Genomic DNA, 25,152 nt, shown 5'->3' on the forward strand with positions numbered 1-25,152 from the left:
TGCAGATATGGTTTAATCGGTGTAATACAAAACACACTAGGTACATGAACAAGAACAGCAAGAACTAGGTAAAAGCAGGAACCCAAGAACATGATGTGAGATTGACAAACGCAAGGCAAAGAGTGCTGCCAGAGACAAAACTTAAATACCCGTGCTCATTAGACATAAACATGACTCACTTGCACGTAATCTCGTGAGGTGCAGGGGCAGATGGGTAACGTAGTCCTGACAATGACATTGCGTAGCGGAGTTATTAATGTAAATGTATGTGCAGATTTGGCCTATTGATAGCGTTAGAGGGCTTAAGTGGCCTACACCAAATTGGTGTGAAGGTACCTGAGACTGTCGTCCGTCACTGTGCCAAATTTCGTAAAAAGCATATGAAGCATTCTATGGGTTACCATACACTCCCATGGGGAAGTATACTAATAACTAGAAGGTTAAAGTTCTTGGACGAACTTTAATTTTGGCATGACACAGCATGCTAAACATGCTAAAACAGTTAAATTAGTTAGTTATGGTAGATATGTAATGCCATGTAGTTGCTAGTCTGTTGCTAGATAATTACTGTGGAATTCTAGATGGTTGCCAGGGTGTTGCTAGGTGGTTGCTGTGGTATTACAGTTGAATTCTAGGGCGTTGCTAGGTGGTTGCTAGGGTGTTGCTATGTGGTTGTGTGTTGTGCTGGCAGTGGTATAACCAGAAAATAATTTTGGAGGGATAAGGAACCATGTAAAATAAATTCACAATTGTTTTTTTCATCTGTACTGGTAAGTGTGCCTCGCTGGTGCGTTTCAGGTGGATGTCAGAACGCAGTATGAACAGTGGAGACACTAATTTGTTATTTAGCGTAATCATTTATGGCACAACCTACTGTCAACAATCTTTCCATATTAACAATGTTGCCATGAAATACAATTATAACACTGAAAAAAATTAAAATAACATGTTAATGTTAATGTTTTTTAACATGATAAAAAATTAGACCTTATATTATAAATCCTGATGTACTTATCTTACAATACAGTGCATGATTTGCAGTAGTTCAATTTGTGGTCATTACAAAATAAATGTATTAAAATTTAATATTTTATTTGTGTCAGTATAAGCCTCGTGTCAGTATCGTCTAAGGAAGCCTGTATCGTCACATGTCTCCTATCGTGGCTTTAGTGTATCATGTCATGCCTAGTAGTTACAGTTTATGGTGTGTGTACACATTGCAACCATGTTATAATTACATGCTATACATAGTTATTTTTACACAAACATATATTCATACTTTTTACTGCATTCTTATTATACATAATATAATAACTGTTCGCACATAACCACTTCATGATATATTAACTAATACAAATTAGTCTTTTGTTTCTATTGTTGTTCCAAATGTCTTAACATGACTGTGCTGTGTTGTACAAATAGTACATTTAAAAATGCATATTTAATCAAAGGTTTTAAAAAAGTACTGAATGTTTAACATATTAGTACACATATTTAGTGGTTTGTATTTAATGGCTTGTCATTAATAATACATATTTAATGGTTTGTAAGTGTTTTAGAGTGCTTAGAATGGCATTTAATGGTTTGTAATAGTCATTTAATGTTTATTGCACTTTGTAACTGTAAGGATTCATGTGGATGGTATTAGCGCAGTCACCAAGAGCGATGAGATAACATGATTTTAATATGGGTGTGCGTTTATGTGTATGCGTGTTTAGATTAGATATGTTTAGAGTGACAGGCAAACAGTCTCTTCCTGTTTGGTTTATGTTTGCCTTTATGTATGCTTTAAATACAGCTGTTTTTATTTGCATGCAAGTTGGTTCACTCATATGTAAGTACATGAACATTTGAATGCTGAATGCTTTTTTTTCAGATGAATATAAAGATAGAAGCTCTTTGCTAATGCATGAGAAGGAGCAGACAGAGAATGAGGAGTTTGTGTGTCTATGTATGTATGTTATTGAAATGTCATGCATACCTCTTGTTAGATGCATTGGTACATATCTATGATCTTCACAAGTCTCATGTATAGCCCCCTCCATAAGTTTTGGAATAGCAAGGCCAATTATTTTGTTTTTGCTATACACTTAAGCCATTTGGGCTTGAGATCAAAAGATGAATATGAGACACTAGATCAGAATTTCAGCTTTAATTTCCTGATATTTACATCTAGATATGTTAAACAACTTAGAACACGGCACCTGTTGTTTGAACCCACCCACTTTTCAAGTGATCAAAAATATTGGAACATGACTGACAGGTGTTTCTTGTTGCCGAGGTGAGCCCTGTTAGATTGATTGTTTAAACAATAAATAGCTCTAAATGTCTAATCTTGGTTTGAGCCCTGGGTTTTGACTGTAAAGACTGCATTTGTTCTTGAAAAGGGTAAACCAACATGAAGACTAGAGAGCTGTCTATGGGAGAAGCACAAGCCATACTGAAGCTGAGAAAAGAGGGAAAATTGATCACAGCCATTGTACATACATTAGGTATAGCCAATACAACAATATGGAATGTCCTGAAAAGAAAGAAACCACTGGTGTACTAACAATCAGATATCGAACAGGTTGGGCCAACAGCAGTTGATGACATAAACATTGTGAAAGTTGTGAAGAAAACCCCAGAAACATCAGTGGCATCACCAACAACCTCCACAGATCAGGGATGAAGGTTTCACAATCCACCCTTCGAAGAAGACTTCGGGAGCAGAAATGTAGAGGTCATAACTCAAAATGCAAACTAGTCATTAGCAGTAAGAATCGGAAGGCCAGATTGGACTGAACAAAGAAATACAGAGATGAACCACAAAAGTTCTCTAACCAAGATTAACCTCTACCAAAGTGATGGAAATCGAAGTGTGGAGAAACAAAGGATCTGCTCATGATCCAAAACACATGCACTCATTGGTCAAGCATGGTGGAGGTAGTGTCATGGCTTGGGCTTGCATATCTGCTTCGGGGGCACACTAATCTTTATTGATGATGTAACTCATGATGGTAGCAGCAGAATGAATTTAGAAGTCTACAGAAACATTCTGTCTGAGAAGTGCATCCAATTTAATTGGGAGGAACTTCATCATGCAGCCAGACAATGACCTAAAACACACTGCCAGCACAACAGAGGACTTCACTGGAAAGTTTTAGTCAATCACCAAGATTGAATGGCCAAAAAAATAACCAGACCTTAACCTAATTGAACACGCATTTCATCTCCTGAAGAGGCAACAACAACTGAAAGAAGCTGCAGTATGAGCCTAGAAAAGCATCACAAGAGAAGAATGCAACAGTTTGGTGGTCAGTGGGTCACCAGCTTGATGCAGTTATTGCAAGAAAGGAATATGCAACCAAAAATTAAATGTTATTTACTTTAATACTATCTGTTCCAATATTTTTGCTCACCTAAAAGTTGGGTGGTCTGCCACCAAAGGTACCATGTTCTAAGTTGTTTCACACATCTAGATGTAAATATCAGGAAATGAAAGCTGAAATTCTGATCTATTATCTCATATTCATCTTTTGATCTCAAACTCAAATGTCTTCAACGTATAGCAAAAACAAAATAATTGGCCTTGCTGTTCCAATACTTTTCAGAGGAAACTGCATATGAAGGAAAAAGTGACCCAGTGAACTGCCAACTTTCTTCCCAAGGACAAGATTGGCGTCTGGGACTGTGTACATGATGTGTGCTTGTGGACTAATAATTCCATACTTTAAATGGTGTGTTTTTTTGTATTTCAGTTCATTGAAAGGCCTTTGTGAAATCATGAATACAATTGCAAGATTGTTGCTGCTACTGCTGCCTCTCCACTTTTGCACTTTAGCTGACACGGTAAGTGCATGTGTTGTCCTGTTCAGTATCAGCCAGTTTTCCTCTCCAGTTTAGACTATTAAAGAAAAGAGTAACCATGGTAGCACTTACTTGTTCTCAGGAACTACTTCACAGGGAGAGAAGAGGAACGCGCAACTATAGAGGTGATTCACATTCTGACCTTTCTTTATGTCTGAACCTCTATACCTTTTGCAAAACTTTACATCTACAATATATACTTACACTGTCCTCCACATCAGCATCCTAATCCAGTGTGACTGAGACAATGTTCTTGCTAATGGTCTTATATTGTATATGTCTTGTTCAAATTAGGTCTTTTTAGTGTTGGTAGGCCACTGGAAGAAACACTAATTATGCATGTAACTGTGATTTTATGAACCTCATATAATAGCCAGGGGTAGTAAGAATGACCTGAATACCTTCTTGTACAGTCATAAAATGTAAAGTCATAAAATTCATAAAATGAATTACGATACAATAGAAAACACTGTCATACAAAAAGACAAAAAGACCAACTGATTTTTGTCTAATCTTCAGCTGTACAGTTTAGATGAGCCAGTGCCCATGATAGGTTCAGATTCCTGTTCTTGGCTGATAGGAGTGGTACCCAATGTGGTCTTCTGCTGTTGTAGCCCATCTACCTCAGGGTTTGGTGTTTTGTGCATGCTGAGATGCTTTTCTGCTCACCAATGTTGTAAAGAGTGATTATATGTGTTACTGTATCTTTCCTGGCAGCTTGAACCGATCTGGCCATTTTCCTGACCAAAGTCACAGAGATCACACTTTTTCTTCGTTCTGATGTTTGATGTGTACATTACCTGAAGTTCTTGACCTGTATCTGCATGATTTTTTTGCCTTGCGCTGCTGCCATAGAATTGGCAGATTGGCAGTTATCTAGGAATAGATAACTGCATGAATGTGCAGGTGTACAGGTGTTTCTAATAAAGTGGATGTTGAGTGTTTATGATCAGGGTGGCTGGTATAAATGGGTTAGTAGGGCTAATTAGTATTTGCTGTTAAGTTGAACAAAGCACAAAAGCAATACCAACCGTCCTGCTGAATGATATGAGGAAGTGACTGGGCTGATTTATTTGTAGCACGGACAGCAGATCATGCTGCTATTTAGTGACAGTTGTGCCAGATGATGACACAGAGTGAAATACCTGCTAAATTTCGTAGGCCTATGGGCTGACTTTTTTTCCATGTTGCTGATGCATCCATGTAACGTAATCAGCAGTGATTGAGAATGTGTAATGTTATATACAGTAGTGGGTGTAATGAACTCGAACAAGGTGGATTATTTACTCTATCATCCTTTTTTCCCCAAAATGCCTTTGCAAGAGAAACTAAAAATAAATATACTAAACATGCATTGTCCAATGAAAGTTCAGAGAACAGAACTCTAAGTTTACTGTTTTTCAGTTTAAAGGGTTGCATGTTTTCTGTGTATCATATTGGTTATACTGAGGAACACGGCATGAAGCGAGTACAGAAAAATTTGAACTTACGAATGCAGCTGCATATCTGCCTTTAAAAGTATGTGTGTGTGTGTATGATAGTTTGCCCCATGCCATTCTTATTATGCCATTGATGACACCATGTGACATAATGATACATTGCTCAACCACAATAGTGTCACTGTCAAGCTATTGATAAATATTAAATACTCACCACCAGCCATCACTGGGTATGATGGTGATATTCATTCCTAATATTGCATCATACGTCTTTTTGTAACATGGTTGAAGGTCTTGGAAGGTTAATCTCACTGCGTCTGACAATTATATGGGGTAAAATCGAACTACGTTACTGTACAACACAACTTCTTAGTATAAATAAATAAATAAATAAATAAATAAATACAGTGCTGGTAATCAGTCAGTGAATGTGCTTCAAGCTCTTGTTTTTTTCTTTGTTTGTTCTTCATATTGACCCCACCCCCACCCACATTTTTGCCTTTCTTATTTGTTCTCTCCCATCCAACAGCTGTCATGTTATTTTTGCTTTTGTTTGTTGAGTTTGGTATTATGGTAATTTTGTTTGTTGTGGAAGTCATTGTCATAAATGTAGTTCAGCCACAGTTTTGTCTATGTACCCAGGTTTGTCTTCTCTGTGTGTATGTGTGTGTCGGTGCGTATGTGTGACTATTTATGTGTGTCCCAGACCACTGTGTAGACTCAGCTGCAGTCAGAGAGATAGGAGAAACTTGGCTACGATGGAGAGATCAGAAAGTTGAGTATTGCCGCTGTGCCTCAAGAGCAAGAGCACGCTGTCACTACATACCAATCACTAGTAAGTGAAACACACACACACACTTACTCAAGTATTCTTACGTACACTCAAGCATTACTAACACAGTAAGAAACATCAGTTGAACACATAGTCCACTGAAAAATAATAACAACTAATGCTGGTGATTCATTCAGCTTAGTTATTTTTACTACATGCACATTTTAATTTCACCTCATTTGGCTGACACTTTTATCCCAAGCAACTTACAGTTGAGAGAGGATACAACTGAGCAGTTGTGGGATAAGGGCTTTGCTCAAGATCAACAGTGGCAGCTTGGTGGCACAGGGATTTGAACTTTCTGTGCCATAGTCCAGTGCCTTAACTACTCAGCTACATTTTAGATAGATGTATATATTTTTTTCAGATTGTACCCTGTTAGAAAGTACTATAAAATGAATTAAAATTAAGTCTTAAATACAATAATGAACACTAAATACTTGGAGTCTCAATCCAAACCTTGGTGCTGGAGCAGACTCGGCTGTGTGCCCACCTAGATCAAGGTGGATACATACTCAGCACCGCTCTATGGAGGAGTCCAGGGTTTAAATGAAAATAAACTAAAATAACCAAAAATATGTAGACATAAAACATTTTTATTATGTCTGATTTAAAAGACACCACTAACTACTTCCCATTTTTTCTGTAGAGCTGTGTGTTTACTTGGAATGTCCCTGCTCTCTTTGTTTTTTGTAAACAGCAGCCAGTTAGTTTGTGTACTCTCGTTTTTATTCATTGATGAAAATGTTAGTAGATTTTTGTCATCATAAATTATATTTTATTTAGTTATTGTCTTGTTTTCATCAGTGAAAAAAATGTCATTGTTGAAAATTATTCGTCAGGAAAATTAACACTGGCACAAACCGCGAATTGATTGGTCCACCCACTTCCTGGTGGCTTGGGGTCCACAATGCCAGTGGGTATGCTTAGGTGGCCAGTGCTCCCTACCAAGAGAAGGGTCACTAGGACCCCCATCTGATTTCTCGGCGGTCCCGAGGGAGTATTGGGACCCTTTGGAGATTTTCAGTGAAGAAAAGGCCCAGGTTCTGCCTCCAAATAGGGTGCCATCAACCTCCTCCTGGGGACCTCAGGGGGAGCCTAACCCAACCCTAACCCTGTCTCCTCTTGAATGTCTGGCTCTGGAGGAGTACATTCAAGTTGCCCTAGCCATGGATTTCATATGCCCATCCACGGAAAAGCCCGGGTCATTTTTTTGGACCCGTGAGGCTCAGGAGGCATTCAGTAAGCGCAAGTGGAGGCTTACAAGCTCCCCTGTCCTCCAGTTGCCTGATCTCAAGGAACTGTTCATTGTAGAGGTTGATACCTCCAACATAGCTGTGGGAACAGTTCTCTTGCAGCAATCAGGTCCTTCTCCCAAGTTCCACCAGCATTTTATTCACAAAGTCTTACCTTGTGGGAGTGAAATTAAAATACTGGGGCCGGAGAGGTCCTTGCTGTTAAGCTGACTCTTGAAGAATGGAGGCATTGGCTGGGTGGGCTAAGCACCCGTTCGTGGTCTTGTCCGATCACAAGAAGCTGACCTGTATCCAACAGGTAAAGCATCTCAATCCCTGCCATGTGAGGTGGGCTTTGTTTTTGCCAGGTTTGACTTTGTCCTGACTTGATATTAGACTTTGGCCTGACATATAGTTCAAAGAATAATAAGCTTGATGCTCTCTCGTAAGTGGGCTTCCTCAGGTCCAGATCCAGAGCCAGATCCTATAATCCCAGCCTCTCGAATTGTGGCTCCACTCTTCTGGGCCCTAGAGAAGACCACATCAGAGAAGCCTTACGGAAGTAGCCTGACCAGGGAGGTGGTCTCAGGGCAAGATATATGTCCCCTAGCAGGTCTTGGAGTGAGGGCATGCGTCCCCATTTTCTGGACATACATGAGTGACCAGGACCCTTGAGTTTCTTAGGTGGCAGTTTTGGTCTCCAAGTATGTAGAAGGATGTCTGGGCCTTTATCGCAGTATGCCAGGTGTGTGCCTGCAATGAGGCCCCCTCTGAACTAAACCTGTGGGCCTTCTCCATCCCCTCCCTCTCCCCGACCACCCATGGTCCCATGTGTTCCTGGCCTTCGTTACAGGTCTTCCCACGTCCAGGAGCAATACAGTCATCCTGGTTCTAGGCGACTCTCCAAGGCCTGCAAATTTGTGGCCCTACACAGGCTCACTTCTGCCAGGGAGACAGTGGAACTATTAAGGCAGCATGTTGTACGTGTGCATGGGATGCAAAGTGATCTGGTGTGTGACTGGGGGCCCTAGTTTGCTAGCCATTACTTGAAGGCCTTCTGCCAGCTAATGGGGTCCTCTGTAAGTCTTTCATTTGACTTCCATCCCCAATCAAATGGCCAGACCGAGAGGGTCAACCAAGACCTAGGCCGTACTTTGCCAACAAGCCAATATAACTAGAAAAGTGCATTTCCTGAAGAAAATGAAGGATTGTACAGGTGAAGCAAGTTCTTAATATGCTAATATGTTGCAAATAGGCTGCTAGACTGTTGCTAGGCAGTTGGGACAAAGAAAATAGTTGCTGCTCAGTTCAGGTAATTTAAATAGTCATAGCTTCATTACGAGCATGGTGGTCTTTATTTTTTGGGTTTAGGGCATTAGTCATTCATGATTATATTTATTTTGAGGTTTGGATGTAATGAGTGATTTCTGGGTTTGGAACAATTAGCAGCCAGAGGGCAATTATATTTGGGTTTTTGGCAGGCAGGAAATTATTTATATTTGGGTTTGATATTAGATGTCATGGGGTATTTCTTTTAGGCAGGGGAATATTTATATTCTGGTTTGGGGCAATTAGAGGACACATAGACATTTATTTTTGGGTTTTGGGGCGATCAGCAGTCAGAATGATATTTATATTTCTGTTTGAGGCAATTAGAGGTTGGTAGGGAGGTATTTATTATTTAGTTTTTGTTTCGGGCCATTTAGCATTCAGGGGTATATTTTATTTGAATTTGAGAGTATTTAGAAGTCATGGGGAATTTATGAGTGGAGGGAACTTTAGCAATCACTGATGTATTTATATTTGGGATTTGGGGAAATTGGCAGTTAGGTGGGCATTTATCTTTGGGCTTTGGGGCAATTAGAGGTCAGGGGTATTTATTTTTGAGTTGGGGAAAAAAAATCAGTCAGGAGGTATGTAAATTTCGGTTTGGGAAAATTAGAGATGCTGGGAGTAATATTTTTGGGTTTTGAGGAAATTAACAGGCAGGGTGATACTTTTTTGGGTTTGCAGCATTTAGCAGCACTCAGAGTGTAATTTATATTTATGTTTAGGGAAATTAGAGGTCATAAGAGGTATTTCATTTTTGGGGCTTGGGGCATTAAGCATTAAGGGGTACATTTTTGGGTTTGAGTGTATTCAGTCACAGAGGTATTTATATTTGGGTTATGGTGCAAGTTTGGGTTTGGGGCAATTAGCAGCAATCATAGTGTTATTTATTTTTGGGTTTTGGAGAAATTAACAGAGAAATTAGTCAGGGTAGTAGTTATATCAAGGTTTGGGACAATTAGAGGTCATTGGGGGATATTTATTTTTGGGTTTGGGTATGGTATTTAAGTTTGGGTTTGGAGCAATTAGAGATCATGGAAGTATAATTTTTTGGTTTGGGGGCAATTATAGTTCACAGAGGTATTTATTTTTGGCTTTTGGGGAAATTAACAGTCATGATGTTATTTATTTTTGGGGCAATTAGCAGCAGTCAGGGTGGTTTTTATATTTATATTAGGGCAGTTAGCAGTCAGGGGGCAATTATATTTGGGATTTGAAGCAATTAGAGGTCAGGGGCATTCATTTTTGGTCTTTGGAGCAATTAGCAGCCATAGTTGTATTTATGCATGTGAATGAATAGACAGAGAATTAATTTTGAGGAGAAATGTCTGTCTTTGACAAAGTGCAGCCTGCACACTTGCACCGTGTGTGTTTCAGTCAGTTTGTGTACTTTTAATGAGCGCCTATTACAAAATTCTTACAGTAGGCCGAGTTTTGTCACTGCAGACAAACTCTCAAAACTATTGGGTTTGTTTCTCAAAAATATTCACTAAACTAATGACACAGTTTGGGCAAGGAGACTTTGCTGATGGATATGATGAAAAATTATGTGGATTGTGCAGGAATTGTTTGATTTATGACTTTTAAAAACATGTGAACTTTTAGTAAAAGCCAAAGCTGATGGTGCCAGATTTTGAATGGGAGTGAATGAAGCTTTCGACTTGCCCTAGTGTCAAGCAAACGCTCATAACCTAAAAAAAATTTTTTTTTTAAATGTTTAGATAAGGTTTTTGAAAGGGGCAATGTCTCCCCCACTGTAAAGATTACAGTGAATATAAAAAGTCTACACACCCCTGTTAAAATGGCAGGTTTTTGTGATGTAAAAAAATTAAATAGATCATGTCAGAACTTTTTCCACCCTCAAAGTGAAATTTCACCGTATAAAAATTAAATGAAAAATAATCAGAAACATTTCAGGAAAATATAGGAAAAATAAAAAAGTTACAATAACTTGGTTGCATAAGTGTGCACACCCTTTTATAATTGGGGATGTGGCTGTATTCAGAACCAATCACATTCAAAGCTCATGTTCAAAAGTAATTATCATACACCTGTCAGTGAAATTATTCTGATTAAGCCCTAATAAAGACTAGTTGTTTCTGTAGGAGATTCTTGACATCTTCTTGGTTTTATCTGACTGCTGATGCCATGGTCCACAAAGAGCTTACAGAGCATGTACAATATCTCACTTGTCGAAAGATATAGATCAGGAGAGGGATATAAAAGAATTTCCAAAATATTAGATGTACCGTGGAACACTGTGAAGGCCATCATCAACAAGTGGAGAAAATGGGATACCACAGTGACATTACCAAGAACAAGATTTACAAAAGGGCAAGACAAAAACCTACCAGGAAGGCTGCCAAGAGACCTACCGCAACATTAAAGGAGCTGCAGGAATATCTGACAAGTACTGATTACTCTCTGCATGTGACAACAATCTCTCATATTCTTCACATGTCTAGGCTATGGGGTAGGGTGGCTAGACGGAAGCCCTCTCTGACAAAAAAATATCTGAGCTCAATTAAATCACCCCCAAACCATGTGGCAAAATGTGTTATGGTCTGATGAGACCAATTCCAAAAGGTCTGTTGGGCGCAAAAAAAAAAAAAAAGCAAATCACCAAAGAACGCTATACCCACAGTGAAGCATGGTGGCGGTAGCATCATGCCTTAGGGTGCTTTTCTTCAGCCAGAACTAGAGCATTTACCAAGGTGGAGGGAATCATGAATAGCTACAAATAACAGTCGATTTTAGTGCAAAACATCCAGGTGTCTGGTAGTAAGCTGAAGATGAAAAGGATTGGCTTAACCAAAAGAAGACTGATGTTTTTGAATGGCCTTGCCTGAGTCCAGACCTGAATCCAACTAAAAATCTGTGGGGTGACCTGAAGCGAGCTGTGCACAGGAGATGCCCTTACAACTTGACGGATCTAGAATGGTTTTGCAAGAAAGAGTTGGAATATATTGCCAAGATGGGCGATTCCGATAGACTCTTACCCAAAAAGACTGAGTGGTGTAATAAAATCAGAAGGTGCTTCAACAAATACTAGTTTAGGAGTGTGCACACTTATGCAACTAGGTTATTAAGTTTTTTATTTCTATTTTTTCCCTAAAAAAGTTTCTTATTGTTTTTCACTTTATTTGTATACTTTGCAGTTTCACATTAGAGGTGGGAAAAGATCTGATATGATTTATCTTAGTGTCATTCTTTTACTTCATGAAAACCTGCTATTTTAACAGGGGTGTGTAGACTTTTTATATCCACTGAAAATGGAGTTTCTAGGTGAAAGTATAGGGATTTTAGATGAAAATGTGTTAAAATAGTGAATTCTGACTTTGTGCATATCCATCTAATATATCATGTGTTATAGCTGTTTGAGTAAATTAAACCTTGGAATAACTGATTAGGAGGCAGCGGCCTCATTCTTTACAAATGTCCACAGATTTATAATTATTGATGGACAGATGCTACTGAGTAATTTGACACCACATTTTGGCTGTGGTGATTTGGCAAAAAGGAATATATTGCATATTAATCAAATTATACAAAATTCGAGTGGGCAGGGCTAAATGTTTCAAAAAGAAATCTTTTGTTGCACAAGTGACTGAATCATGAGAAAAAATGTTCTTAAGTGACCAGGCTGTCATTAACAATACACCTACTTAGGATAAAGATTCAGAATACCAGATGCAGTTTCAGTTCAATCAGAATTATGGTTCCTGAGAATACTTTGCCCCGCCCCTACTGATGACCACACCTAAACTGGGCGGACCTTTGTTCTCAAGGGGCCTGTCAAGTTTTGTTCAAGTGCATACAAAGAATCATACTTTACAGCTATTTGAGTGAATTAGACTCTGCCCCATTAGCATTGATTGACAGGTGGTGGCCATATTGTTCATAAATCTCAACATGTTTTTGACAATTATTGAAAGAGAAACTTTGTGAAGATTAGACAAAAGTTCAAGGACTAGTTTCCAAAAATATGTTTTGCATATTATGCAAATTAGCAAAAAAAACCTAAGTACGCGGAGCTAAGTGGTCCAACTTAGGAATCAGATGTTCGCAATGCACAGTCACTTGTAATAAAATGTTATAGAAATCAGATGACAATAGTTTTGACAATCACTAATAATAAAACAATAGAAATCAGATAACAATAGTGTTGCTTCGGAATGCACACTGATAAGAATAAGAAATGAAAATTATGAAGAACAATACGTTATGTAAGCCAACATAATAATAATAAGAAGAAGAAGAATACAGAGAACAGTATGTTGGCTCTGTTGAACCACCATGATAATAATGAAAAGTAATAGAAACCAGACAACAATTGTATTGCATTTCTGGTACTTGGCAAACACCTTTATCCAGAGCTACTTACATTTATCTTATTTATACAACTGAGTTGAGGGTTAAGGGCCTTGCTCAAGGGCCAAGTAGTCGCAGCTTGGCAGTGCTAGGACTTGAACTCACAACCTTCCAATCAAGCCTTTGCTTGGGGGTTCAGCACAACTTAAAGTTTTTACCAAATTTTACAGGTTTTCCATCACTCATCTGCATAATTTCTTTATGGTTATATACTAAGTTATATGATAAACATGTTCTTTCACCATCAGAATGTGCAGTGCTCTCTCTCTCTCTCTCTCATTTAGCTTGTTTTGTATCAAGATGCTACAGTGGTGGCACATGTAAGGAGGCAGTGTTCTTCAATGACTTCATATGCCTGTGTCCACCAGGATTTACTGGAAAACAGTGCGAGATCAGTTGAGTTCAATCTGACACAAGCATTAAATATCCCAAATGGAGCCTGAACATGTGATACTCACGCTGAATTGCATTATCCTTTTTCTTAGATTTGAATGAGAAATGTGTGAGAGGACAAGGCTCTGATTATCGTGGTACTTGGAGCATCTCCAGCTCTAACACTGAGTGTATCAACTGGAACTCAACGTTACTCATAGGAAAAAAATTCACAGCCAGGAAACCAGAAACAAGAATCCTCGGACTGGGCAATCACAACTACTGCAGGTACTCAGACAAAAAAGAATCCAAACAAAGAAAAATTTCCTTTTGCTGATTTTAAAAAAAATTCTGTTTTTTTTTCAGAAATCCAGATGGGGACTCCAGACCATGGTGCTATGTTTATAAAAAGTCTCAGATTGTGTGGGAATTCTGTTCTGTGTCAAACTGTACAAAAGGTGGGACAAAGACACACACACACACACACACACACACACAGTAGATATAAAAAGCCTACATACCCCTATTAAAGCAGGTTTTTGTTGAGTAGAGCCCCAGTCCCAGCTGAAGAGAAGCAGCCTCATAGTATGATGCTGTCAAGTCCATGCTTCACTGTGGGTATGGTGTTCTTTGGATGATAAGCTGCCTTGTTTTTGCAAGGGTTGGGGGTGATTTAGGCAGGGTTGTATTTTTTTTTTTTTTTGTGAGAAAGGGCTTTTGACGTGCCTATCCCTCTTGGTGTCACTGTGGTGTCCCATTTTCTCCACTTGTTGATGATGGCCTTGAAGGTGTTCTATGGTACATGTGATATTTTGGAAATGTTTTGTACCCCTCTCCTTTCAACAGTGAGATCCTGTACATGCTTTGTAAGCTCCTTGTGGACCACGGCTTTAATCTGAATCACTTCAGTGATGATAGGTGTATGATAATTACATTTGAACATGAGTATGAAAGTGACTGGTTAATTCTGAGCACAGTCACATGCACACAAGTGTGCACACTTGTACAACCAACTTATTGTAAGTTTTTTCTTTTTTTTCCCTAAAATGTTCTATTTGTTTGTCACATGAATTTTGTTGTTTGCTATATCACATTAAAGGTGGTTTAATTTGATAGACTTCAAAGCACTATTGTAAGTCGCTCTGGATAAGGGCGTCTGCCAAATGCCATAAATGTAAATAAATGTGGTAACAACATCTGACATTATTTATCTTGGTTTTGTTTATTTTACATGCCAAAAACCTGCAGTTTTAACAGGGGTGTGTAGACTTTTTTTTATACAGTGTGCACACTTTTGGTTTTTTTTCAATATGCCCAATAAATGTCTAAGGAGAATATTTTGTTATGTTGATTGTGCTGTGTCATTAATATGATGGTTGCAAGACCCAAGTAATACACATTAAATAAGAATTAAAGGATGTGTCCCAAGCCCCACTCTATGCAGTAAAATAGCAATGACACCAATGGCGTATTTTAGTATAGTAGTATATGGTTTGGGACACCAAACCTGAGGCTGTAATTATCTGCTACCATTATGTCCTCAGTATAATAGTACTGTTTTGTGAACACAAACTTATGCCTGATCACTGATGCAGTGAACTAGCTTATTAAATTTAGTTAGCTTGGTCAAAGATAAAGCCTTGTTGAAGGGGAAAGTCTTCTTTAATTTATATTGCCTTTGCCTCTGTGTTAAGCTGTACTTGAAATTTGGGGCAGCTTATTGTCCATACCTGACACAGGACATATCTGAATTGGGGTATGATATGTAAGTTTAAAATTTCCTGCCAATTCTGCAGTTCTGACTGTAAGTTACTTTTACAGGATTTCTAGGGCTACTCAGAGCAGCTCAATAATAATTAATTTTTTAGTGTTAGCAAAACTCTTGTACACTATGGCTTTAATAATGAAAGGTATATGAGATTGCAGTTACAATGTGTTTACTAACACCATTAATCAAATGTTTCAGCTCTAAATAACAGTTCATCGTTAATAATCCTACTTAGTATGACTGAAATAAAGGCTCAGGTATTACAGACAAACACTATATAGAGGAGCACACAAAACCAGGGTAAGGATCTGAAAAAAGAGTTTAGTCTAAGAAAAATGTGTATACCAGTGGCAACAGGAACCATAAACATAAGCAATAGCAAGAAATCTGGTGCACCTGCATAACACAGTATTGTTCTTCTGTTAGACCCTCTACTGGAGTGTGTACAGGGATCGGGTCAGTCCTATAGAGGAACTCAGTCAGTCAGTAAAAGCAACTCTAAGTGTCTACCATGGGACTCACCTGCAATCTACAACAAAGTTTACACAGCCTGGAGGCCAGATGCTAGAGAGTTGGGTCTTGGCAGCCACAGCTACTGCAGGTAGGTAAAAATACATGTATACACACACACACACACACACACACACCAGGTTCTATCTTAGAGAAGTGATATCTGAAAAGACTATATTGAAAATGTACTGTGTTTAACACCAGATGGATTTCTGGGGCAAAATGTGTCATGCATGGCAGATACAAATATAAAAACTTTTAAAACATAAATTTGACAAGAGTTTCAGTCCACAAGAGCTCTGGGAGACACATATAAAACATGACCCCTATCGCATTTGCAAGGCACAGTACAAAACAACAGGCAAGCACCAGAAAAGGGCTAGGCAAACAGCAAAAAACACAGAAAAGCAAAACAGGTCATGCACAAATAGCAGCAAACAAATGCAACATTGAGGGCAAACTGTAAGGCTTTGTGTCTATCTAAAGTCCATGTGTTTTTTATAGTGGTTAAACAGGAAATGAGAATAATCGTAAACGAATACGTTCAAAACTCAGGAGAGGGTGCTGGTCTGGAGTGGGAATGTCAGGGTTGGATATTATGGAATCCACAACGACGGGCAGCTCCCAAAGCTGAATTTTCGCTGTGGCGGGGTCTTCTTCTGGGTCTGGGTGCAGGGCGGTCAGGTTGCTCTAGATCAAAGATGTCTCTAGGGGGGACCCAGGAATGTTCATAGCCCTTTCAATCCACCAGGTAAAACATGACATTACTCCACTGCATGGAGTCGACAGTCATAGTGAAGGTGTATGCAGGTGTGCCCACAATCTCCAAAGGGGGAAGTGGTCTAGCTTTGGGTACCTGCCGAGACAGAGGAGACAGACAAAGTTTGAGATAGATATGGAAATTGGGTGAAATATGTAATGTGGGGGAAGCTCTAGCTGGTAAGATACAGGATTTACTTATTTCAGAACCTTAAAGGGGCCTATGAATAGGGGACTTTCTTGAGGGTAGTCTCAGTCAAAGGTCCTGGGTTGATACCCACACCAACTGTCCAGGGATATTCTGCTGCAGATACCACTGCAGGAACCACTGCATTGGACATTCAGAGGCTCCCGAGACCGGAGTAAAAGCGGAGGTTGAAACCCCAGAACACACTGGAACGGTGTGAAGCCAGTGAATAAAAGAGTTTTGTGTGTACTTGGCCCATGGGAGATACCTGCTCCAGTCATGGTGGTTGTTGAAACTGAGAGTGATAGCCTGAGGACAGACTGACATTTATGTTAAGTCTTTTCCCTGCCAGACATGAGATGTGAACTGAACCCCACAATTGCACACTATGTCCTTGGGGAGGCCATACAATGTAAAGACATACTTAAACAAGATTTCTGCTGTTTCTATGGCTGTAGGTAGCTTAGGCAAGGGAATGAAGTGACAGGCTTTGAAAAAATGATGGGGAGAATGGTAGTGTATCCCTGTGAATCAATCCATCTAGGGCTTTGACTGTTAAGGAACTGTGAGGGGAACAAGAGGCACATTTAGCAATTTTACCACGGTCTCATCCATAAAATTTCCTGCTGCTCCAGGGTCTATGAGGGCTGGGAGATTCTGACCACCATGAGATTTTAAGATGTAATGTAATATGTTTGCTTTCTGTCATGGGGGTAAGTTGATGGCTTACCTATTTGGAGTTCTTGGAGTCAAGTGTGAGGTTGCAAATTGCTCTGAAATTGCCATTATTACCACAGTGCAAGCACATCCCAAATTTTCTGTGGCATTCCTTTTCGTCAGGTGGGAGGCCAACTTGAGCAATTTCCATGGACTTTGTGTCAGTGGCGATGGGCAATGAGTATGGGGAGAGGCTAGTGTGGATGGCATGACCTGAGCAGATTATTGGCACGGATAGCCAGTTGAATGAATGGGTTAAGAGAGACCACGATGTCCCAGCATGCCAGTTCCCTCTGTAGCGATTCACTGTGGCCTTGTCTGAAAACAGTGCCAGCTCGTTCCACCCACTCTCCGCTGTGATAGAGCGGAAGTGTAATGCATATTCTCCAACAACATCAAGTATACAGATGATACTACTGTGGTGGGTCACATCAGCAATAATGGTGAGTCACCCTCCAAAGTCTAGCAGCATGGTTCTCCGCCAACAATGCAGAGGCACACAGTCATGGGCTAACAGGGAGTAGAGCAGTGGACTCAGCACACAACCCTGTGGAATGCTAGTGTTCAGGATGAGGGTAGAGGACATATGATAACCAAACCTAACAGACTGAGGTCTATTGGTTAGGAAGTCCAGAATCCAACTGCATATGGAGGTCTGCTCAATGCCCAGGTCATTGAGCTTGGTGATCAGATTGGTGGGGATGACTGTTAAATGCAGAGCTAAAGTCAATGAATGGCATCCTTATGTATGTGCTGTTGTTGTCCAGATGATAGAGGGCTGAATGAAGAGCAGTGGAAATGGCATCCTCTCTTGACTTGTTTGGGCAGTAGGCAAACTGGTGGGAGTCCAGTGTAGGTGGTAGGCCCGCTGTGAAGTGACACAAAACCAGTTGCTCAAAGCACTTCATTACAATGGGTGTGAGTGCAACAGGGCAGAAGTTATTCAAGCACACTGCAGTAGAATGCTTAGGCAACGGTATGAAGGTTGTTGCCCTCAGGCATGTGGGGACAGTTGCCTGGACCAGTGACAGGTTGAAGATGTCAGTAAAGACCTGTGCCAGCTGTCCAGCACATGTCCTCAGCACACGCCCGGGTATGCCAACAGCCTTACATGCATCTACTCTGCTCAGTGCTGAATGCACATCTGTTGTGGAGAGTGACAAGGAATGGTCAGCAGTAGAAGGGTCACCACTTGTAGTGGCTGCCTGCTGCCTTGGTCAAAGCGAGAAAGGAATCAGCTGGGTCAACATCCTCAGAGACAGCACACGCGCTTCTGTCCTTTATTCCCATCCCGACAGTCACGGTAATCAATGACTTTCGGTGAATAACAACGTCACTGGTACTGATGAGTCCCCTCTGTGCAGCACACTTTTATTGGGAATCACAATGTCAATATACTGATGAGTCCTCTTGAAACAGCACCATCTCTTTGAAACGCTCCTTTAACAGGTGGCCAGCGCTCCTAAATTCCCCCCACTATCTAACTAAACCCAAAAAATACAATCTATCTAGCTATCTTTGTTGCCGGACAAACGCTAATGGTCTCGAGCAACACAAAAATGTCCCAGTTCTTCCCCTGAGCACAAAAGCCAGTCACTTTCACTCTAACGCGCTGCTTTCCTCTCACATCGTCTCTTAAATTTCCTTCCCTCCAGGTGAGTTCAATCAATCTCTGCCTTCCATCAGTGGGAAGAGATCGCGCTGTGTAAAAGCTCAAGTAGGCAGGGTCAGAGCCAGGCAAAAGAGAAATCCCCAGCATTCTTTACAAACTGAAATCAGTCAAAAGTCCTTTTTTGTTTTTGCAAGGATTTTGAGTTTGTTGATCTTGTTACAAATTGAGCACACATTAGACAGGAATATTCCTGGGAGCAGAGATCGCAAGTATTTTCTCTTCCTAAATCTGACCAGTGCTCCAGCATGCTTGCCTCTTCACACAGCTTGGAGAGTCATGGGAGTGCACTTCAGGAGCAGCACTAATAAATCCATGGATTGTGTTAAAAACTCCAGGCCCTGGTCGTCTATAAAAGCTCCAGCCAGATGGGTAGTCTCTTGCTTGCTGATAGCTGCGTCCAGGTCTTCCACAGCTAGTTTAGCATTAGCATCTGGAGGAGTGTAAGCTGCAGTCACAACAATGGCTGAAAATTCTCTGGGTAAATAGGAGGGTCTGCACTTAATCATCAAATACTCTAAACTAGCAGAGCAATGACTTTCGGATCCCTGGAGGACTAGTGTTTAGGCCACAATGCTCTCACCACCTCAGCCCGGGTTTGATTTCCATCCAGGGAACTGACCCCAGCCACTGTGGCTGCACACTACAGTGCACTCCCAGTGCCGGTTCCAAGCTCGGATAAAATTGGGGAGTGTTGCGTCAGGAAGGGCATACGGCGTAAACACCATGCCAAATCAAATCTGCGGAGCAGTGATCTGCTGTGGTGACCCCTAATGGGAGCAGCCAAAAGAAGAAAAACAACAAGCAGAGCAATGACTTTCAGTTACAGTAGAGTCTGTGCACCATGATTTGTTAAAATAAACGCACAAACCTTCTCCTTTGTTCTTATAAGAGTCCACTGCCGTTCTGTCTGCCCTGAAGACACTGTGACCCACTGGTTCAATGGTGCTCCTAGGAATGCTGTTGTAAAGCCAAGTTTCTGTAAAAATCATGATGTTGTTTTCCATAATCTGTGTATGCAATGTTATCTGAAGCCACATTTCTTCCATTTTGTTCACCAGAGACTGTACATTTGCAAGAAAGATGTTTGGGAGAGGTCCATGCGGGTTCAGCTTTAGTCTAGCTCCATTGCCGCCTCACTTCCCCCACCTTTGTTTACGGTCTCTAAAACTGATTTTTTTTGATGATTTTTATGATTTTTTTATCTCTTTAGGAACCCAGACAGTGATCTTGGTCCTTGGTGTCATATTTATAAAGGCTCCCAGCTGACTTGGGAACTCTGTGATATCCCCAAATGCTGTAAGTACATATAATTTCCATAATGAAATAAGGTTATGGTCATTGTTCACTCTGCTTCTCAGGACAACAGGCATCAACAATCAGGCATAAACACTTCCTCATACAATGATGAAATACTTAATATTCAGCATTACAATGGCATACAGTGCCATAGAAAACTTGATAAAGTGTTACTGTATCTCATGACTGTTTGAATCATCTGTTAGACCAAATTATTACAAAGAGGTTTTATTTATTACTGTGTTTTTTTAACACAGTGTCACTCTCCTGTGTTATGTGTGTGTTTGTGTTTTTAATTAATGATTCCTTTTTTACACAGCAAGGAAACCATCTACCATCACAACCCTTGGACCAAGAGCCCCTATAACTGCCATCAGAGGAGGTGAGAGAACTCAGGAACAAATTTAGTCTCTGGTGCAAATAGCCCTTGTTTAGCTGTCTCTGAACCTAATTTTTAGAATATTTTTGATTGACACTGACGAACATTGTTCTCTCTCTCAGCCTCCTGTGGTCAGCGTTCTGAAAGGCCCTCTAGTTCTCTCCCAATATACAGAATACTTGGAGGTCAGGTTAGTGACATCAGACAGCAGCCATGGCAAGCAGCCATCACTGTGTACTCGCCACGAACCAGATCACACAACTTTCTTTGTGGGGGAGTCCTGATCGACTCCTGCTGGGTCCTCTCTGCAGCGCACTGCTTCCAGGAGGGGTGAGCATTGTTTTTTATCCAAGTTACCCAGACTTGGCTTTTCTTAGAATTTCAGTGTGCATGTTATTTATTATTTGAATTGGAGTTTTTTTCTAGTATGGAAATCAGCCTGCACTTATTGACAGCACTGCAAAAATGATATATTAGCAAGTGGAAATATCTTGAATATGGGCCAGTTTATCTAATTTTGTATTACGAGATTAATAAAAATAAAAAATAAGATTATTCAGCCTGATTTTAGATGGTTTTACAAATTTCAAGCAAAATATACAAATTTCAAGCTTGACGTTAATAAAAAAAACTAGATAAATGTGACTATATTCAAGATATTTTCACTTGTTACAATGTCATTTTTTATGCAGTGAAAACTGCAAGTGGTGAAATTGCATATGTAGACTATAATGCATTGTATATACAATAGATTTGTCTGTGTTAATACTGGCATCTCTTACGGGTGCATATTTAGATTTACAGAAAATCGCCTGCATGTGATCCTTGGCCGAACCTTCAGGCTCCAAAACTCTAGCAGTGAGCAGATATTTGATGTGGAGAGGTATTGGATCCATGAACAATACAACGACGCCAATTATGATAATGACATAGGTAACTTTGAGCTGTGTAATATCTCTCTCTCTCTCTCTTTCTTTCTCTCTCTCTCTCTCTCCTCTCTCTCTCTCTATATATATATATATATATATATGTATATATATATATATATATATATATATATATATATGTACAGTCAGGTCCGGAAGTATTTGGACAATGATGGAGTTTTTGTGATTTTGCCTTTATACACCACCACAATGGATTTGAAATAAAATAATCAACATGTGATCGAAGTGTAGACTTTAAGCTTAAAGAGGTTCCACAGAAATATGGCATTTACCATTTAGGAATTACAGCCATTTTAAGCAAAGTACTTCCATTTTCAGGGGCTCAAAAGGTATTTGGACAATTGACTGACAAGAAGTTAATTGACCAGGTGCGGTCCATTCCCTTGTAACTTCAAGACAAATGAAGGTCTGGAGTTGATATCAGGTATTGAGTTGGCATTTGGCAGCTGTTCAACTGGAGCTACCAATATGAAGTCCAAGGAGATCTCAATGCAAGTAAAGGAGGCCATCATTAGGCTGAAAAAGCAATATAAATCTATAAGAGAGATAGCAAAAACCTTAGGTGTGGCCAAATCATCAGTTGGGTACATTCTTAAAAAGAAAGAAAGCACTGGTGAGCTCAACAACATCGAAAGGCCTGGAAGACCACAGAAGACAACTAAAGTGGTGGATCGCAGAATCCTTTCCTTGGTGAAGAAAAACTCCTTCACAACATCAACTGAAGTCAAGAATACTCTGGAGAAGGTAAGCGTATCATTGTCAAAATGTACAATCAGGAGACGTCTTCATGAATGTAAATAGAGAGGGTTTACAACAAGGTGCAAACCCCTGGTAACATTCAAGAACAGGAAAGCCAGATTAGACTTTGCCAGAAAACATCTAAAAAAGCCTCCCATGTTCTGCAATAAGATTCTTTGGACTGATGAAACCAAGATTAACTTGGGAAGAGAAAAGTATGGCGAAAGAAAGGAACAGCTCATGATCCAAAGTATACCACATCATGTGTCAAACATGGTGGAGGAAGAGTTATGGCTTGGGCATGTATGGCTGCCAGTGGCTCACTGGTGTTTATTGATGATGTGACTGCTGACAGAAGTAGCAAGATGAATTCTGAGGTGTATAGAGCTATACTCTCTGCTCACATTCAGCCAAATGCTACAAAACTGATAGGAAGCCACTTCGCAGTGCAGGTGGATAATGACCCTAAACATACTGGGAAAGCAACTCAAGACTTTTTGAAGGCAAAGAAATGGAATATTCTTCAATGGCCAAGTCAGTCACCTGATCTCGACCCAATAGAGCATGCTTTTCAATTACTGAAGACAAGACTGAAGGCAGAAAGACCCACAAACAAGCAGCAACTGAAGGTGGCTGCAGTGAAGGCCTGGCAAAGCATCTCCAGGGAGGAAACTCAGAATTTGAGTTTTGAGAACATGGGCTCCAGACTTCAGGCAATCATTGACTGCAAAGGATTTTCATCCAGATATTAAAATTATGGTTATATTTACAATTATGTCACTTTGTCCAAATATATTTGAGCCCCTGAAAATGGAGGTACTTTGTTGAAAATGGCTGTAATTCCTAAATGGTAAATGTCATATTTTTGTGGAGCCTCTTAAAATAAAGCTGAAAGTCTACACTTCGATCACATCTTGATTGTATAAAGGCAAAAATCACAAAAACTCCATCATTGTCGAAATACTTCCGGACCTGAATGTATACATATATATATATGGAATATATTAGGCAGCCAGTGTTCTCAAAGTGGATGTGTTGTAAGCAGGAAAAATGGGCAAGCTTAAGGATCTGAGCAACTTTGACAAATTGTGATGGCTAGACAACTGGGTCAGAGCATCTCCAAAACGGCAGGTCAGGTGGGGTGTTCCCGATATGCAGTGGTTAGTACCTACCAAAAGTAGTCCAAGGAAGGACAACCGGGGAACTGGAGACAGGGTCATGGGCGCCCAAGGTTCATTGATGAGCATAGGGAATGAAGGCTGGCCCGTCTGGTCTGATCCCACAGGAGAGTTACTGTAGCACAAACTGCTGAAAAAGTTAATGCTGGCTATGATAGAAAGGTGTCAGAACACAGTGCATCGCAGCTTGATGCGTATGGAGCTGTGTAGCTGCAGACCGGTCAGAGTGCCCATGCTGACCCCTGTCCACCGCCAAAAGCATTTACAATGGGCACATGAGTATCAGAACTGGACCAGGGAGCAATAGAAGAAGGTGGCCTGGTCTCATGAATCACATTTTCTTTTACATCATGTGGACAGCCAGATGCATGTGCATCGCTTAGAGGCACCGGGATGCACTTTGGGAAGAAGACAAGCCAGCAGATGCAGTGTGAAGCTCTAGTAATGCTCTAATAATAAAATTAAATGATTTTCCATTAAAAAAATACTATAAAGAACAGTAAACCGTTATAAATGAAACAAAGTCAGTATTTGGTATGACAACCCTTTGCTTTAAAAAAATTAGTAGTTTCAGGTACAATTTGTGCAGTTTTATAAGGAAATTAGCTGGCAAGTTTTACTGAGCATCTTGCAGAATCTGCCACAGTTCTTCTGGAGACTTTGACTGATGCACTTGCTTCTTATTTTTGCATGAAAAAACCAGCAGCCTTCATTATGTTTTTTGTCTGAAATGTCTACATAATATGCTGCTGTCTTTACTGACATACAAACATTTTTCTGTAACATTTAATTTTGTGCTGTAAAACTAATGTTTGGAAATCTGAAATGTTTTTGTACTGATTCGATAATGTAGAAGTCATAAAATAAAAATCTATTACAAAGTTTTTTACTAAAAAAAACAGGGTGCCTAAGACTTTAGGCACACCATGTTTTTTAGTAAAAAACCTTGTTTTATATAAATATGGTCACATTTATTCTGACTAAATACTAATTTTCATTTCACTCTTTGTCTAACAGCTCTGTTAAAGCTGAAGAGTTCAGTTGGCATCTGTGCTGTACATTCTCCAGAGGTGCTGCCTATCTGTTTACCAGAACCTGGAATGGTTCTCCCAGATTGGATGGAGTGTGAGATTTCTGGTTATGGCAAAGACGAAGAATGTAAGGTTTAAGCTTTCCCTCTGTAACATGAAGATAAAACAAGATTTTCTTGATCAATGAACTAATGTCTAAAGATGTCATTTCTATTTCTCAGTTTCTCCATTCTATTCTGAGCGAGTAAAACAGGGTCATGTGCGCCTTTGGCCCCAGGAGCAGTGTGTGCCAGAGAAGATCTCTGGGCGTGAAATCACACAGAATATGCTGTGTGCTGGAGACACACGTGGCCTGGACGACGCCTGCAAGGTAATGAACTTGAGCTCATCCCCCACTAAAAGACTGTCCATAATGGTTGTTTTGTTGAAATGCATATATGTACCGCATAAATACTATTGTAAAAAAGAAAAGTCTCTGTCTTGGTTTTCAATCTACTGTAACTCTGGATAGATAAAAAATTTACTTCTCTGTGTCTCTTCTGT

The 25,152-nt window shown here is 40.0% G+C and overlaps 1 protein-coding gene across 1 annotated transcript in view; it reads left to right on the forward strand.

Annotated features, from left to right (window-relative positions):
- plat (plasminogen activator, tissue) overlaps positions 1-25,152 on the forward strand; it is a 34,841-nt gene that overhangs the window by 3,920 nt on the left and 5,769 nt on the right. The window contains exons 2-14 of the mRNA XM_026925786.3: positions 3,741-3,831; positions 3,932-3,974; positions 5,995-6,123; positions 13,340-13,450; positions 13,541-13,715; positions 13,794-13,885; positions 15,622-15,796; positions 20,251-20,336; positions 20,656-20,718; positions 20,838-21,045; positions 21,512-21,648; positions 24,596-24,736; positions 24,831-24,979. Of these exons, the coding sequence (XP_026781587.1) occupies positions 3,766-3,831; positions 3,932-3,974; positions 5,995-6,123; positions 13,340-13,450; positions 13,541-13,715; positions 13,794-13,885; positions 15,622-15,796; positions 20,251-20,336; positions 20,656-20,718; positions 20,838-21,045; positions 21,512-21,648; positions 24,596-24,736; positions 24,831-24,979 (1,575 nt within the window). The 5' untranslated portion in view covers positions 3,741-3,765. The remainder of the gene's footprint in view (positions 1-3,740; positions 3,832-3,931; positions 3,975-5,994; positions 6,124-13,339; positions 13,451-13,540; positions 13,716-13,793; positions 13,886-15,621; positions 15,797-20,250; positions 20,337-20,655; positions 20,719-20,837; positions 21,046-21,511; positions 21,649-24,595; positions 24,737-24,830; positions 24,980-25,152) is intronic.

Source organism: Pangasianodon hypophthalmus, chromosome 8, assembly GCF_027358585.1.
Source record: "Pangasianodon hypophthalmus isolate fPanHyp1 chromosome 8, fPanHyp1.pri, whole genome shotgun sequence".
In the NCBI taxonomy this organism is placed as follows: domain Eukaryota; kingdom Metazoa; phylum Chordata; class Actinopteri; order Siluriformes; family Pangasiidae; genus Pangasianodon; species Pangasianodon hypophthalmus.